Source organism: Chroicocephalus ridibundus, chromosome 1 (genome assembly GCF_963924245.1).
Source record: "Chroicocephalus ridibundus chromosome 1, bChrRid1.1, whole genome shotgun sequence".
NCBI classification, from domain to species: domain Eukaryota; kingdom Metazoa; phylum Chordata; class Aves; order Charadriiformes; family Laridae; genus Chroicocephalus; species Chroicocephalus ridibundus.
Genome location: NC_086284.1, coordinates 59,062,057 through 59,079,800, shown reverse-complemented (window position 1 = coordinate 59,079,800; position 17,744 = coordinate 59,062,057). Strand labels below are relative to the sequence as shown.

The following is a 17,744-nucleotide window of genomic DNA, read 5'->3' as shown; positions in this document are numbered from 1 at the left end:
ACTTGGCTCTTGGCTGTGTTGGAGTCCATCTGGCCGACTGATGGAGACCAAAGGGCCTGGGAACCATTAGGTTTCTCCTTTCATTCGGTAACTTAAGGCTTGCAGAGTTTCTGGAAGAGATGAGCATTTAGCAAGTGATTTTTTTTCGGAAATGATCAGTTTTGTTTTGAGTCTGAACAAAGGCAGTTTCCACTGTTCCTAGGTCTTCTGAAACTGGGTTGGTACTTAGCAAACCACAAGGGAAAACCAGATTCTTCCATATTATTTCTTGGAATTTAATAAATGAGTTCAACCAATATCAACAGTGAACATATTGTTTTCATAGCTGAGTTGTTTAGGTATCTTTACCATTAAGAGAATATATTATATTGATGCTTAGGCTGAGTTTTGTGTAAAATACTGAGCTATATGTGACATGGTCATGTATCAAGGTGTTATCAGCTGAAATAAAGTGTCTGTGACAGTTTTAAATATCACACCTGGCCCAGCTGTCTCTAAAATGAGTCAAAATCCCAATGAGCTTGAAAAGATTCTAGAATTGTTGGTTATCTTGGCCGGTTTTAAGCCACGCTTCTCCAAAACACTGGCATCTTTGAGTTCTTAAAAGCTGCTCCCAATTTCAAGAGGACTGCCCAACAAGATTTGTCTTTTGCCTAAATAAAGCAACTGATTATTGAGGCAGTACTTCAGCTGGGAGCATTCGAATGAAGAGCTGGGTTTGAATTACTGCAGGAGGTGAAGCCAGGCTCTCATTCTGTCAGGCATTTGTCTGTGAATGTGTTTCTGTCAGTATAAGGACAGGACGCTTGGTTCATGTTTCGTTAAGGACAATGATATAGAACTCAGGCCGTATCCAGAAATACTGAAACATCTTTTAGAGAATGATTTTTGCTCTCAGAAATACTATATTACTGTTTAAAAGCAAATTAGCACAGGACACGCCGGTGGCTGATACTTTGAACAGAGAGTTTCTGATAAGGTAAAACTGTGTGCATGGCAGCTGAGCCACAAGTTCATTGTCATCGGAAACTGATAAAACCAAGAGACATGCCCAGTCATCTGCAACAACATTCCTTAGCCTCTTGAAAAGTATAATAACCTTGTAGCTTATCTGACTTCCCAAGGCCCTCAAAAGCCTTATTAAAGAGTGGGATTTCTTAAGCTGAAGTATATCTTCGATCACTTCAGGGCCACATTTGAGCCATTCTGCAATCCCGGTTGAGAAATGTGGCTTTACAGTGGTGGAAACAGTCATTACTGATTGACCAAGGCAGAGTTTTGTCAGCATGTACAGCAGTTGGTAAGAAGTGGCATGAGATCCCTTCATACTCTCAAAGGGAAAGGTTGAGCTGTCACTGGTATATCAGGTGTTTTGAGGTGAGGAAACTGAACAATACAAGAAACGTCTGCAGTCACCGGTTAACAGGCTTCTTTCCTACAAAAACATACAGAAGGATTTAATATCAAATGATTATCAGTAGAATAAGACTCATTACTACATACATAATTGGGGTTTTTTTCCCCCACAACGTTCCAACTAGCTTACAGTGGAATGCCATCAGATGGAGAAAAGGAGAAGAAGGTAGATTTTTGAGCCCCTGCAAGAAAAGTAAAGATAACTCATATGTGGATCAACTTACCAGCTAGCATTGCGTGCTCAATTTTCCCTAAGTTATGGCTCAAGAATAATTTCGGTTTAAAGAATCCACTATTTCTGGTTACAGAGCAAGATGTCTGAAGTTGCCTTTTCTGTGAAGTGGGGAAGGTGGGCAGGAGGTACATGTCAAATCCCGGTGACCAGTGGCAGATTTGGCATTGTTACAGCAAAGATCTGCTGAGGTGAAATATTAGGAAAGCCTGAAAAAAAAAAAATTCCGATTATAAGAAGGTAAACGCCCAAGCGTGCTCTGCTTTGTTTGTACACATCATGTATGAAATGTACGTTATTTGACGCCAAATTTGTCTGGAGTTACTGGTAATTTGTATAGGAGCCCTGAAGGAGCTTGAGGAATGCTTAGATTAAACCTGAAGACTAAAAGAAAAAATAAATTAAAAATTAAAAAAAAGACAACGAAACAAAGCTCCACCACCAAAAATTAAAAAAACCAGAACAACCCAAAAAAACAACCACAAAAAACCCCAAAGAAAAACTGCTGAAAAAGAAAGAAAAAAAAAAAAAAAAACCAAACTTGAAAATGGTTCCTGAGTTATATTTGCAGCCTTCTCAGTGTTCTTCGATGTTCACAAACCTGTTTAGATATGTTGATAGTTTATAAGTGATTCTTCAGAGAAGTATCTACATGTTTCTGATCTGTTTTGACAAACCGTGATGAGACGGAAGAGACAGAACATGCTTGCATCTGAACTTAATGCCAACTGGAGCACAGGCTGTTGACTGTTTCCCACAATGCTATGTATTGTCTTGGGTAAATATATTTCTTATAATATGATATAACCAGAAGCATCTCCTGAATATTCTCCTCTTCCCAGGACTTTATTGAAGATCATCTTGATGTATGCTCTCTGAGGAAAACATTGTTCAAAGTTGTACTCCTAGAGGAGTTTTGAACTTTAATAATAATTTTGTTGTTTGGTGATGCCTTCTCCAAGTCTAAATTAAATCAGATGTATTCCCTAGGAGATAATTTGCTTGAATTATTTTCCTTTTGAATAGGAAATAAAAACATTTATGATCAACTCTTAAATGTCCCATTTTCCCTCTGGCTTTATGGTGAAGATGAACGTGAATAGGAATACTAGTCATTCCTCAATAATAATTGAAATAAATTCCCATGCCCCCCTCCTCTGTTGCTGAACACTTCCAACCTTGGACTGTTTTTTTCTCAGAATGTTTTATAACTATTGTTCTCTTGGTTTGTCTGCTTTTGTTGCTGAAAGTTAGAAAATGCAGGATTTAGAACTTTCTTTTTTGTGTCTATGGATAGCCATAAGTACATGGTATTTGTTACAGCGTCTTTGAGAGTCCGTGTTCTTTCTGTTTCTGTGGCTAATGACACTTCTTTTACTTATATTAATCCATAAAGAAGATTTTAAATTCACTTACAAAATTAATGTTTGCTTTTCCAAAGTCCTGTGCAACTGAGCAATATAGATTAGTTGCAGAAATCATTAGGGAGAAGAGGTGCTGTCCTGGCTCTGCTGCCTCGGTCTCTGCTGGAATCTGGACTATCTTGATGTAGCATCCTTGTCACTCATTGTCTTGTTTCTCTCTTTCCTTTGTGAAATGGATCTCTGATTTCTTTTCCACCATTTTATGTGTTCTTTTTTGTCTTTCCCCCACCTTTTTGTCATGGTTAATACATTAAACTATGAGGCTATGGAATGGAATACTCTAAAGTTTGGGGGAGAGGACCTAAGCAGAGTGGAGGTAAATGCCCTGGTAGGATACATACAAGGCAAAAATGGACAGCTATTTTGTAGTTGCCAAACCTTATGCAAGTTTAGTTCAGCAACATTTTTGTGGCGTAAGCAAATAGTCCTTCTGTGCTAGCTAGAGTTAACACGAAGAACACGTTTAAACGGCTGAGACTCCATTTTCATGTTTGCCTTTGCAGGTCGGTCAAATTCAACTGCTTCTTTTCTATTTCTCTGCCCTTCCCCGACGTGTTTTTAATCCCACTTTTTCTATGTTAGTCTGTACCTCCATGTCAAAGCGCAGTTCAAAAATACGTTGCCAACATGAAAAATTCACAACTGGGATGAGCAGTCGCTGCCCCAGACTGTTCATCTGAAATGAAACATTAGATGGAGTAGAATTAGCTGTCATGAGAGGATTCTACTCAAGAAGAATATAGGATTTAAGCTCTGTTTGAACGTAAAATGTCTGAATAGTGCTGTTTGAGTGAGGGTGATTTGGATACCTGCAAGTAAAGAGGAGAGCAAAGGAGGTGAGCAAATTCCACGGAATAAGAATTTTCCTGCATGCTCTTTTTGCATGATCACCAGCGGCCAATTTTGTAAATTTTGCTCTGTTGGAGTTACTCTTCTGCTTGAGAAAATCCTGTTGAAGTCATAAGGATCTGACTACAAAGAACAGTGCAGGCGACGTAAAAGAGACTGCCGGTACAGGGCGGTAGAGATTCTGGCCCTGGTTTACATATGACACTTTGGGTTTATATAGCTTTTTCATGTTTGTTTTATTTTACTCTGGGCTGTCTAAGTATTTCACAGGCAGTTAACTCCCACAGAAGGATTATGAGACTTTACTTGTTGTATTTTACAAACACTCAGACCGAGGAGCTAAAAACTTGAATAATTTGCCCAAAGTCTGCGTTAAGGTCTATAATGTCTGATTGAGAGTCCCATGCTCCTGCGTGTGTCCTCCATAATCATCCTGCCGATCTGATTTCGCCAGCTACAGGCTTCTCTGGCTTCTCTTTATCAAGTTCCACTGGTACAACTGCCTTGGAATGCATCTGGGTTCGATTTGGTCGTATTGCGCAGTGATAAGCGTTGCATGCAAGTTGATCAGAAAATATGTGGCTGGTAAACACCAGATTCCACCTTTCCTGAATGATTAGCTGGCTTTTTGAAGTCCTAATGATTTTAATTTGGCTTGGAGTCAGTGAGTAAGAGTATGCAAAGCCTTAGCCAAAGTACCTATTTATTTATTTAAATTTTATCAGCACGTATTTCTTCAAAGAAGAGAACCTATCTCTTTGTCTAAGCGCTTTTTTTTGTAAATGCATAAATATATAAATGTATAACTACAAAGTAAATCAGCTTAAATTCTCTCCATTGTCTCATAGATGACAGCAGGTAATAGAAATGGTGTTTCTCCTTGGTGAATAGAGTTTATAGATTATTCTTGACTTGTAGGAATGATACCGTCTCTGTTCAGTTTCATTTTTTTTTTTCTTTTCAGGTTTTTTTAAAAAGTAACGCAGCTTGTTTTCCCTATGTTTGTTCTGTCTGTTTTCATAACACAAGATTGGTTTTATGCCCCAGAAAAGGGTATGAATAGATTAATGATTTGTTTAAAATGTGAATGGAATTTTTCTAGACACACAAATCGCTCGCACTGTCTATTCATCTTCTGGACTTGGCTGTTTAAAACTTGCCAAGGAAGAATAAATTTTTCTTTTTTCCCCTCCCAGGTTCTCTGGAGGAGAAAGATTGTCCATGTTTGTGGTTGTTTCAGATATTTGCAAAATTAATGTTAAAATTCGAATACCGCAGTAATATAAATTTTTTTAAAAACCCTCCACTCTTCTGTTGCAGCTCCTTACTTGTGAGAGACACATTTAACAAAGACGCTTTTTGTTTTCTTTCTTAAGGAGTGGCTACATAATCTAGTGCTATGCTGAAAAAAACTAAACTAATTCAAGGCACTAGAGATGTCCTGTGCTGTGGCATGGCAAGTTCATTGTTGTGTTGGACTGTATACCATCAGTTGATTTATTACATTTTTAAGGAAGCTGCCCTTAACTGTGACATACTGTAGTATATAAAAGATGGCGATTAAAATTACATTTGTAATTAATCCTTAAGTATTCAGATTACATGGGATAGGACTAAGTACACTGAAAAATCAACATGTGTGCAAGTATACCTTCGCAGGTGAAATACTCCATCTGTTGTGTATTCAATGACTGTATATCCTGCTATGCTATATTGCTGATATTTGAAAATCTTACCACGAGCACTTTCTTCAGCAGTATACCAAACAGTATTGGAAATTGCTTGCAGAGGCAAATCATAGTATAAGCTGGGTGCTCTAAGATACGAGCTTTTGAAAACGGCAAATAACTTCTTGTAGGTTTCTGTGCATACGATTTATAAAATCAGATGCAATTATGCGGTTGTTGTTGGCTGAGTTATTTTCCATTCAAATGCCATGTACTTAATTGAACCGGAAGCGAAGGAGTGGGCGCCTTTTCCCCGCTGCCGGGTCCCTGGTGTCAAACAAGTCGGCAGCGTGGAATTTTCACCCCAGTGCAGGCAAAGGGATCGGCTCAGCTGCCCAGCTTCGCTGCAGGCTTCGTCATTAATGGGGGTCCAGGGCCACTGGGGGATCTGCCGAGCTCTTGGCCATCAGGATGTTTTGCTTTAAGGAGCTGCCCAGGCAAAACTTGCACGTTCGAAAGTTTCCTCGCAGGGCTTTGGATTTGTATCTGGAAGCTTATTGGAGTTTCTCCTTTCAAACAGAAGTTTGCAAACTGTTTTTGTTATTTTGGAAGTTGTCCTCATAGTACCTTTTATTCATTTCTTTCCTGAAATTAGCAGCTCCAGTTTTTTAGATCTCCCCCCCCCCCCCCTTACAAGTATGTACACCACAATTACGTCTTGGTTATGAGTCCTTGAAGTCCCTCTGTTGTGGCAATATCTTTTTCAGTAATATGCCATGTGTATTCAGTTTTTTATTTATATAAGAACAAAAATATTTTCTGAATTACTTTGTTTTCTCACATAACTTCTTTCTCTTTCTTTTTCTTTTTTTAACTTCACTGCTCCTACACATGGACGAAAGTACTGAACTTGTAGACTGATACCCAAATCTCTTTCTTGAGTCAATACCATTAATTTATAAGCCAGCTAAGTATTTGAGTGTGTTGCGTTTGTCAATATTGACTTTTCCCTGCCATTGTGTTTCTCATTCTCTTAGGTTAGTTATGTGTATCTGAATCTCCTCTGGTTTAGACTTTCCCCGCACGTTTTTGTGTCATTTGCAGGTTTGTTTTCTGATAACTCCTTTTTCTGGTGACTAACACATACGTAGCTGCCACATATGCCGGAACAATGTGGTTCCCACCAGTTCCTACCCGTTCAGCTTTCCACAAAATAAAGTGCAGTGTTTATTTCTGATCTCCGTTTTCTGTCAAGGTTCTTGAGGAATTTTTGTCCCTTGTAGCACAGCTATTTCGTTATACCAGATGCCTTTCTGGAAATCCATATAAACCATTTCTCCTTTAGTTTTCTCCTCGTGCATTAAGAATTGTATCAGACTTGTGAGGTACTATTTAGTTCTGCTAAAACTGTGGAGAGCAAATTCTACCTGTGTCTTCTACTTGTGTTTTGATGATTGTTTTGACTAAATTGCTGTCTTATCTAAAATGTATATATCGTGCTCTAAAAGTTCCCTGAAATGCATAAGGCTTTTCGGAATGTAAGTGCAATATTTGCTACCATGCAGTCCTTAAATAGAGTCACTAGTATAAGAATATTTTCTTAGAGGTTCAATCAGCTTATCCTTACATTCTTCTACTATTTTTGACTGTATGTATCCTCTGTGGCTTACTGACTTAATGCCTTTTTAATTTCTCTGTTGTTCTTTCCTCCTCCCCTCCTCTCTTTGGGTACCCATGTCCCTGGTGGCATCTCATCTTTTTTTATGTAGAAAGAATAGGTTCAGGGTAAGTATCTTTCTAATACGTAGTTGGCAAAAACTGATGCAAGAAATTGTTTATCTTTTCAGCAACACCCTCATTTTCTTTAATTACATCTTCACCTCCTCTAATCCAAAAGACGTACTTATTCTCCCTCAACCGTCTTGGTGGTTATTGCGTGGTTTTTTACCCACAGCTGTTTACTTCAGAGCCCATTTTAGACCTCTTTGTTTCTTTCTTACACAATGAGTCTTATAATCTGCTTTGTTGGCTTCACAAACATTGTATTTCCATATTCTGCATAACTTTGCATTGGATTCCTATAGGTGGAATGGCTGTAGGGCACTCTGAAATTGTACAACAGGTCTATAAACTGAAAAAGTGCTATGCTTGTTTGAAGAGAACATATTTCATTTTCAGGATACAAAATTCATCTTAGCACTTAAAGTGCATACATTCTCCCTTTGCTTGTAGTCTCCGACATTTGTTTTTGAATTTCTTATGTTAATATGTTGGTTTCTGCTGATTTAACAGGTTTTAGATGCAGGAAGACTGAAAGAATATGGGGAACCTTATATTTTGCTGCAAGAGCAAGATGGCTTGTTTTACAAAATGGTGCAACAAGTGGGCAAGACTGAAGCGGCTTCTCTGATTGAAACAGCAAAACGGGTAATTTTAGAAGAAGTGATAATTAAGTTTGTCTCTGCAGTTTGTTTATCTCAAGTTAGCGTATTCAGTGTTAGAGTAAGCCTTCCACTAAAGAATCTGTCGGCTTTGCAAGGCAAAGCCATCATTTTCAGTGCTTTTTTTTTAGTGGGATGTACACAGACTGCCAAGTGATAAGTGTATTTATATACCCCAAGTTGAAAGACTGTTTAGATTTCTTGCATCCTTCTGTATGTACACAGAACGGTAAGTGTAAATAATATATGACATACTCACCTGTGCTGGGCATTGCTCTTATAAAAAAACTTGCTGTGAACCATGTTAGGGCTGCAGAGCCCAGCACTTCTCTGGTATTTCTATATTTTTAAAGGGGACCATCAAATTTTAGGTTGAGGTTCAGTACCTGTGCATTACGTTATGGTCTCTGGGGATAGAATCATAGAATAGTTCAGGTTAGAAGGGACCTTAAAGATCATCTAGTTCTAACCCGTCTGCTGTAGGATGTGATTACATTCCTACTTTTGTGCTTTCTCTTACTTGGTTCTTGTACCCTTGCTCTGTTCTGCACATCGGATGAGTGGGGCCCAATTAAGAAACAGCTGTCAAATGTTTTGTTGCCTCCTTGTTCCCTACAAGGCTCTGTGCCTGGTTTACTGCTTACTATTCAAATCCTACTCTGAGTACAGAATTATTAATGTAATTCTGAGCGTTCCTCTGGCAATCAAAGTGTTTAATCAATGGATTAATTTTCATAATATGCCTCTGGGGTGAGGCTATATCATCTTCACTTTTCAGAAGGAAAGCTGAAGCAAAGATAAGAAGATAAAAAAATGACCTCTGATTGAGGGACTCATTTTGACTAGCTTTTGGCTTGATTTCTTTTTCCTTGATAATTTGCCACACGGGACGTCCAGAGCAAGGTTTTATTTCAGCGCCGATGAAGTTTTTTCAGCGCTGCTTCAGTTGAGGCTGAGAGCGCTCAGTTTGGCAGCAACTTGCTTCATAGTCATGTAACTTTAATTTCGGTGTGCAAGTAAAGCACTGACATTAGGCATGTAGAGACCTACGAGAGCCTTCTCGAGACAAGAGGCGAAGGTCTTGCCTCTAACCTCTGTGCTTTCCTCGCCTCGAGTTGCTGGATGCAGAGCTAGGGGAACACAAACTCCAAACTCTTCCCTGGGGAAACAGGAGAGCAATAGGCAGGAAGCAACACTTAAAGACGGGGAAAAAAATGGCAGGTGCCTGGCTATTTCCTAGTGAAATAAATGCGTTTCCACAAGTTGTTAAAAAAAAATGAAAAATGGTGGTGCAGTCATGGAGGCTATTTTACTGAACTTTTTGAAGGTTAGGGAAGAGATTTCTGTGTCTGTTCATATTCTTAGGATTTTTTTTAGAGCTACTAAAATATCTCTTTTTTTTGTCTCTGTTTTTTTTTTTTTTAAGAGTTTTTCAAGTGAGGCTTTGTATTTAAGAGCGTACACTATAAATTCATGTGTGGCACTAATTGCAGGACCGAGGGAACAGCTTTGTCCTTAACTAGACTGTGTAACGAGTCCTGCTGCTCTTCTCCGTTGCTTCAGTGGAGTTTCTTATATTGTATTACTAGAAAGGAATGGTTTAGCCATGTTTTTTTATGATATGTTTATAGAAATGATGTTTAAACGGATAGCTTCAAATTCATATGACCAGTGTGTGTCTGTGAAGTGAAGGCCAGCTTCCTAAGGCTCGATCCTTGGAATGGCAAGAGGTGAGGCTGTCCAGCTGTCGTCTGTAGAGATTTAGCCATGTCATGCTGTCTCTTCTTCCTTCCCTGCAGCCCTGCCCAATTGCACAATTGCATTCAAAGATAATTCAAAATATATAAAAATAATTGCCTGATGTTACTTGCCCATATAGTCATCTGCAGTTTACCACATCAATGTTATGTGATTTTGTACAGGAAGGGAAGAGATCCAGGAACCAGTCTCTGCTGAAATGTGGTTTGATGAAAAAGTTTGCTAACTCCCAGGCTAGAAGGCAGATACAAGCTTTAGCATCTGCCAAGAATGCAAAGCATGGTGCTTATCCACACTCAGCCCAAAAATATGGGAATCGGGAGACTATATCTCCAGTCAGCAGCTACCCAGCAGCACAGTTACAGTCCTTTCTGCATGAAGGACTTGGACGTTAATGCAGGGTTTTCATTATTGCTGTCCCTTGTGCTTCGTGCATACTTTGAGGGAAGTTGCTTAGTCAGAAGAGCTGATTCCGATGGCTTTTCTTTTTACACTAGTAAGTCTGTTACATGTATTGCTGCTGCTCTCATACATTCCTCCTGTGGTTAGTAAGAACTGTTTTTATGAAGAACAGCTTTTTTTTCTGTTGTTGAAAAACAGCGTGCTGCACATAAAAAGAAATGGTAATATGGCATATATACATACTTTTCGAAAGGCGTTACGGTGGGTTACGTTGCTAAGTAAAATGGTTTGGAATGTGGCCATGCTTTGGCAATGATTATTTGATTTATTGCGTTTTGGACCTGAATCTTGTGCAGACAAACTTGTTGCAAGAGCTTCTTTCAGTAAGGTGAGACTTTAAATGCATATTCTGGAACAGTATGCATATATCCTTTAAGTGCAAATGAAGAGGGATTACACACCTTAAATTGGAAGGCTAATTTGGACATTTTGAAGAAACCTAATTTTCAAAAAAATCTCCTAGGCATCTTAGCTGAGCGTTGCAGGATAGAGCCATTGCTGGAACCTTAGCTCAGGCTTCCGAATTGATCCAGCGTTGCTATTTGTATGTCTCTCTTGGTCTTCAGCATCCCCGTTTTTTGTGCCAATGTCAAAGAAAACAACGCAGGCACAGCTTAAATTGGAGACCGCTGAGTATACATTAACTATCCTGTGAGCCTGACTGCAACCGAGTTGTGCTTGGCACTGAGAGACCCGGTTTTGATCTTAGCTCGGTTTGCAAGAAGCTATTAGGAGAAAGTCCTATGGGAAAGTGAGAAATAGTCATCAAACAGTTAAAAAGGGGGGGAAAAAAGCGCTCCGTTATTCAGATAAACAAAAGTTGGTGTGTTCTCCTTGCTTTTGGCAGTGTTGAGAGAGGCTTTTCCACAAGCTTTGGTGGCATTGGGATAGGGCTTGTTTTCTGTCAATCAGTTTTTGAGTACTTTGAGGGGAAAAATAAGGGTGGTTTTATTTTAAAGCTATGACAGATGTGTAAATATTAAAATACTAGGTGTTATCTTACCTCAGCGATTACTTTTTAATAGGTTGGCAGTGGAAGAAACTTGTATAAAGACTCGGGCATTTAATATCTTGAGGGATTGGGCTCAGGGGAGGAATTGCAATGAGACAGTTGAAAAGCAGCTGCCATTTCATTACGTCTCTAGTAATGTGCCAAGGTTTTCTATTAACTTTCAAAAACAAAAAAAAAAAAATCACATTCAAAAGCTGCATTAAAAGTATGCCAAAGGTTTATGTTTTAACCCAGGCACGGGGTGGGAATACACAACTGGTGCTGCCGTCTCTGCAGCGTGTGCGCGGGCAGGCGCCTGATTAACTTTCCTCCGTTGCATCCGATTGTGGCTGGTTACTGAGGAATGCCTCTTAATGGGACTTCCAATTCTTTTGTTGATTCAAATCAGGCCGTAATATTCTTTGAAACTTGTAAAAATGCATATATCCTGCGTTAGCGTGTGTGCACAAAAGACGACAGTGGTACTTACAGGAATGTTTTTATAGAATGCCTTATTTCTTTTTTATCCCGCGTGTCTTATACACGTATTCATATATATGAAAAGGACGTTATTATAAAAAAACCCTGAACTTTGTTGACAACACTCTCAAATATAAATTGGAGAAACGTTTCATAAGCCGTAGTCAAAGCAGTCTGACTATGAGACCTAACTCGTGACACATGTCAGCTTCAGCAAGATAGTGTATTTTCTGTTTTTAAAGACTCAAACAAAACTTTTCACATTCTTCTTTGAAAAAATTGCATTTGAAGTCCTTTTTCACCCAAACACATTTTTAGATAAGAGCACACAAGTCTTGACATTATTTCATTTTGTTATGCGCATCTGTCAAGGAACAGAGATATGATACAGCTACTAAAAACTGATGATTGTGGAACAGTGAAACTTGACAGCATTTCATTTCCTTTATGTTCTGATTATACATTTATCAGGAAACCTGTATCTCTTCTAGTTGAGCTAGAAATTGGTAGAATTCAGGAACTCAAAGGCTTGGCAAAGAACTGTCCTATTATTTGGTATCATCTTACATTTTAGAGAAGTTGCTTGGTTGAGTCATTGTTAAAGCTTTTGCTTCTTCTTTCATTATTGTGGTTCACTATCCAGAGATCACATTTCTATAGGCCCTATAACTGCTCTGCAGCACAAATTAAACGCTGGGATATTTCATACATATACCTTGAAGTTTCAATGGTTGTCAATCATAGTTTGTAAAATATAGGGATTACAACCTGATATTAACATCCAAATCCATTGTGTTCATTTTATGTGTGAAAATGAGAAACCCTTGTGCAGACGCAAGATTTCACAGCTTCTTTGTCATCCTGTTTTTAATTTATCTCCATGTTTTGAGCTAGTAAAATGATTTTACTTATCAGTTTAATGTAAAGTGATAAAGTATATCTGTTTATCTGAATTACCAACATTTGAGTGGATCTACAGGTTGTGTGGGATTTTTCTCACGCTTTGTTATAATGTAAGACCATACAGTAATTTTACTAATTTTTCAGTTACACACAGTTACCGAATGCCACTAACCTGAAGTTCCTGTTGGGGTTCCTTAAGGACGTGTATTTCTCTGTACTGTATTTGTCTCCAGAAATTGTATTTGAAACTAAAAGGTGCTCGATGCATAGTTGCTCACAGAATCTGGTATTTTTCCTAGGTGTACTTCAGTAAGAATTACCCAGAAGTAGTTCAGAATGGTCAACTCACCACAGATTCCTCCTTGGATCCTTCCTCAGGATTATGCATAACCGAAACTGCACTGTGATTCCTAATAACCGCAACCGTTTTCCATAGAACGTAAACCTGAGGTCATCTAAACTCAGTGACAATGTTTGCAAGTGTCAATGGGAGAGGAAAGGGAGGGGGCGATTCTTTGCACTGGACATCCTTCTTATTTAATACTGAGAAGCAAATTCTTACTCTCCCTCTTTCTTTAATTTCAGTGCAATATGTTTTCCTTTCCAGCGAATTATGTTTGTATTGCTAAGGAAATTAGGCGGACTCAGTTTTTATTTGAAAGTTATGTGGTAGGGATCTCTTTTATTTAAACAGGTGCAGGACACCTAACAGGTCTAGGGTGCAGATTTGGAGCTTATTACAAAAAAAAAAAAAAAAAAAAAAAATTGAATGTGTCCTTTTTCTTTTTTGGAAATAGTTTGAGAGCGAGCAAAACCAAAATTTTGTCAGTGTCACTTTAGCACGACAGCTGTGTCTAAACAGCAGATTTGCTAGTGTACAATTTAGTTGTCTAATGCAGTTGTCCTTCTGCCTGTCATAAGTAGCTATGCAGGTTGGTAGAAAAAAGAACAAGCCAAAAATACTTTTTCCTTTTTGATAGTAAAAAGTACTATATACTTATTTTTTTGATAAAAAATCCAAATAATGTTGTTCAAGATGAATGTAAATATTAGTTTTATTTTGCTAAAATCCAAATGCTGAAAAATCAGTCTCAATCTTCTATACTTCAGAAGAAAATTACCACATTTGCACTGAAGAAATATTTAAATAATTTAACATACATTCCTCTTTTTATCCAGGTTATCAAAGAAAAAAAGGTATTAAAATAACTTGGGGAAACGTTTGAATGACATGTCATTATACCTAAATACCGGGTAGTACAAAGTTATCTCCAACCCAACACATTGAAACGTATACATTATTTGCATTTATTGTGCCTTAATATTTGTGCCTTCAAGCCAAAGCTGTAACTGCAGGGTACACAACAAATTCATTAAATGCATGTTAAAAATGTTTAACCTTAGTACATTTAAAGTTTTGCATCAGGGGTTCTGTTGAACTCGAGCTGTTTGAAGTTACCGTCCTACCGCAGTAGGTAGGAAAGTACAACCTGTAGTTGCTGGTAGCGAGAGGAATGCGGTGAGAGAGAGAGGTTTGCTATTCCTCCGAAGTTATGTCCTGATTCAGCAAAGCACTTTTACACAAAGGCACTATTCCTGTGCTTAAAAAAAATAATAAAAATCAAGCCAGTGCTACGCTGCTTCAGATTTTTTCATGTTTAGTGAGATACCTACTCTTTGAGGTCGAGTAGAAAATACATCTATTCATTTTGCTGTTTAAAGAGCACAGAAGAGCTTAAAAGGCAACGGATCTCTTCAGGACATGGAAAATACTATGCTTTTAAAAAAACATACTGAAGATGCCTGCTCTTACCTTTGCAAGACAAATTTTGTTTACCCAGTGGTCTAAAAGTAAAGCAAACGCAAACGTTTCTCAGCTCTACCAGCAATTAACCGATTCAAATACAGAATTACTCTCTCCTTGTCGAGAAGTAAATTGCGGCCAAAGGCTGTGCCTCAGCACGAGGGCTCATCTAGAAGGACTTTGTCCTGCTCAGGAGTCAGCCCGCTGGTGAGGGGCTGGTGGGTGGCAGAATCCTCGTTTCCCTGTCGCAGCATCTTCCCTGCAGTGAGGCCCAGAGGCTTGCTGTGTCCTGCTGGAGATACCGGGAGAGGGGGCAGGACTTCTTACTACCAGCCGTGCCACCAGCCAGCTTCCTGTGGTGGATGGTGATGGGAGGAAACAAACATTGGGTGTCCCTTTTTGCTGGTAACGTCCACTTCTGTCATTAGCAGGAGGTTACAAAATGAAACGCTCCTGTCCCCAGCTTTCTTCTGGCAGGTTCTGACGCTTCTGCTGTGGTGTGTAGCACCTTACACTATGACAAATCCAATTGGTATCACTGGAACTGAACTTCACGCAGCGGTGCACAGCATGAGGCTTGTGCTGCAGCTGGTGCTAAATAGCAGACGGTCAGGGACAACGACCTGTCCTCGAAGCCATGTGGCACAGGTCGGCTCATATAAGCCGTGCTTGTGGCTAATCCTTCCTAGAACACACCAGCCACATCCACTTTTCTGTATCTCTCGGCCCTCGGTCTCCTCCGGGCTCAGGCGGTCCCCCTGTGGACTTAGCACACTGTTATTATCCAGCGCTTTTTGGGTTAGTTCTCCTTTTCAATTCAAATCATCTGAAATAAGGGTTAGGGCTATTCTGCAGCTCAGGAGGGTGGTGTTTGTATTGCAGAGGTATGTGAAGATGTAGGGAGGTGTTCAAGTGTGTAAAGTCACACGGGCTAATGCTGGGGGACTGCGTAGCATGAAGGAAGTTCAACCTTGCATGGTCTTGTCTGCAACTGCCGTTTTGGAAGGGATCCATGGTCTCAACCATGCCCAGAGTCTGCTCAAGCTTTGTCATGGAGAGACCTGGAGCTGGGGCGAGCTGACCAGTAAGGCAGTGTAGACACTTAATGGAGTCTGATGCTTGATGTGCATTTGTTTACCTTTTTTATTGAGCAGTTTGGACATACTCAGAGTCTAACTGTGTTTTACAATAGTGAATTCTTTTGATTTCTAAATAGATCTTACAAGAGAGTAAGTATGGTGTATAATACACTGAGGTTTTAAAATACTCTTAAGAGAACAGTACGTTCTCCTGGCCATATACCTTGAGTTTATAGATTTATTTTTTTTTTATCAGAACCAAGGAGATACGCATCCGTAAACCAAGGGTATAATTACAGTTTTAGTTCATTTCAGCTCTGAAATGAGTCTATGGTAAGTTATATTTCAGAGCAGAGCTCCAAGACGCTGGCTGCTGCAGACTCACTGGTATGAGACCCTGACAGATCTAGCTATCAATCTGTAAGCTAGAATTAATTTGATCCTGTAGCTTTTTGAATGCGCACAAAAATGTTAGGTATCTCTGAAAATGCTGATTCTGCTTCTTGACATGTTTTGGCAGGACATCACTAGCTGTAGGTATCAAATATCAATATCAGAGAAAACAATATTTTTGAAAAAAATCACACTTGAAGCCCATAAATTGCTGAGTAAAACACCTGATAGCAAGACATCCATGTTTGTCATTGGCATTATATCCATCTTTTTAGTTTCAAGTAACAAAAATATTTGAATCGGGAGGTTGTTTTTTAGATTCTTGTGTTGGTTTTGTTCTTGATAGTTGTTTTGTTTAGGTGACTATTGGTTAAGATTGACTGACCCATTTGATTTCAGTTGAGTAGAAAAGTGCAGTGTAACTGAATGGCAAAACTCAGATCGGGGATGAGAAAGGCCTTCCTTTGGTGAAAGTCTTGGGCTGTTAAAATGGACAAATTATCTTCCTGGCCAGGTGTTTTAAAGAAAAGTTCAAATAGTTCTAAACTTCCACTTTGAAAATGTTCGTGCTTTATTTGGAAATAGCAAAGCTGGTTACTAGAAGCTACATTCCTTTCTGGGGATCTTGGAAAAAGAACTTGGTCCTCTCAGTCATTCAAGCCTTTAAAATAGTTCTTCACCATGAGGTGCCTTAAAATATTTGAGTCTTATTTCTAATAAATATAATTTTATACAGTAATATCGAAAATCATCGGTTACAGAACTGTTGTTTGTTTGGCGTAAAAGACTAGGAACAGCCTGTACTTCTGTTCTCAAAAATTGTTCTTCAAACATTCATTTTGGTATATCTTTGCTCCACCCCTCCTCAAAAGACCACTGGGAGAGTCAAAACCAACACAGTTTCTCAAGGACAGGTTATCTCACGTTTTGCTTATTTTAAGGGCAAAATTCTCTTTAGCGAACTGAACCAGAGCTCATTGGCCAGACAGGCGTTGTCTTGTGCAATACCATTTGTACTGCGCTTTGGAAAGAGGGAGAACCTTCTTCTGACCAACGTCAGTAATGCTGGTTGCTTAAGTGATGTTGACGGTTTCTTTTAACCTTCCGAGTACTTGTTAAAAATAAGACTGCAAAAAGAATCAGAAGGGGACAAAAGACCCAAATGGTAAAGAAACTTCCCTGAAAATGATGCTTTTTGCGTTAATCTGACCCTTCAAAATATCTCACTTTGAAGTTTGCCTCTTTTTTGGGGAGGGAGGGGGGAGAAAAAGTTGAAATCACTAATTTCCTGTGATGCTGAGCATCTGACACTTCAGCAGAAGAATGTGGCTTTCTGTATATGTTTTACGTTGTGTAACAGCACACTGCTTTTTCATCATTTTAACTCTGGTTTGGTTTTGTTTTGGTTTTTGCATTTGTGTAATGATTTGATTTTTGGTATTGCTATGGTATGATTTCTTTTGTTGATGTTCACATGACAGCTCCTGTCGTACAATAAAAGGTGTTTCTCAGAAGCGTGCAGAAGTCTGTTGTCATTGCAAATGCTCGGACGAAGGCAGAAATGGCAGGCTGAGCTGAGTCAGGTCGTGCCTGAAAGCTCCAGATACCTCTGGGTGGCATCGCCAGCTCACAGGGTTGAAAATCTGCCATTTGGAGTTAGAACAGGGTAATAACGTTCCAGCTTGTTTTTACCAGTAGTCTGCGGTCTGAGGTCTCTCAGACCACATCATCGGGCTTTTTGCTTCAATGACAGGGGATAAAAAGGAATTCAAATAGTTTTTCAAAATTTGTGATGGAAGAACCACAAGTGCGGATTGGGTCGGGTCTCTGCCTCAAGCAGCTAGC

At 39.1% G+C, this 17,744-nt stretch overlaps 1 protein-coding gene across 3 annotated transcripts in view; it reads left to right on the top strand.

Annotated features, from left to right (window-relative positions):
• ABCC4 (ATP binding cassette subfamily C member 4 (PEL blood group)) overlaps positions 1-17,403 on the top strand; it is a 186,369-nt gene extending 168,966 nt beyond the window's left edge. For all 3 annotated transcript variants that reach the window (XM_063336396.1, XM_063336387.1, XM_063336381.1), the window contains 2 exons: positions 7,881-8,015; positions 12,923-17,403. In XM_063336396.1, the coding sequence (XP_063192466.1) occupies positions 7,881-8,015; positions 12,923-13,030 (243 nt within the window). In that variant the 3' untranslated portion in view covers positions 13,031-17,403. The remainder of the gene's footprint in view (positions 1-7,880; positions 8,016-12,922) is intronic.
• The last annotated feature ends 341 nt before the right edge of the window (positions 17,404-17,744 follow it).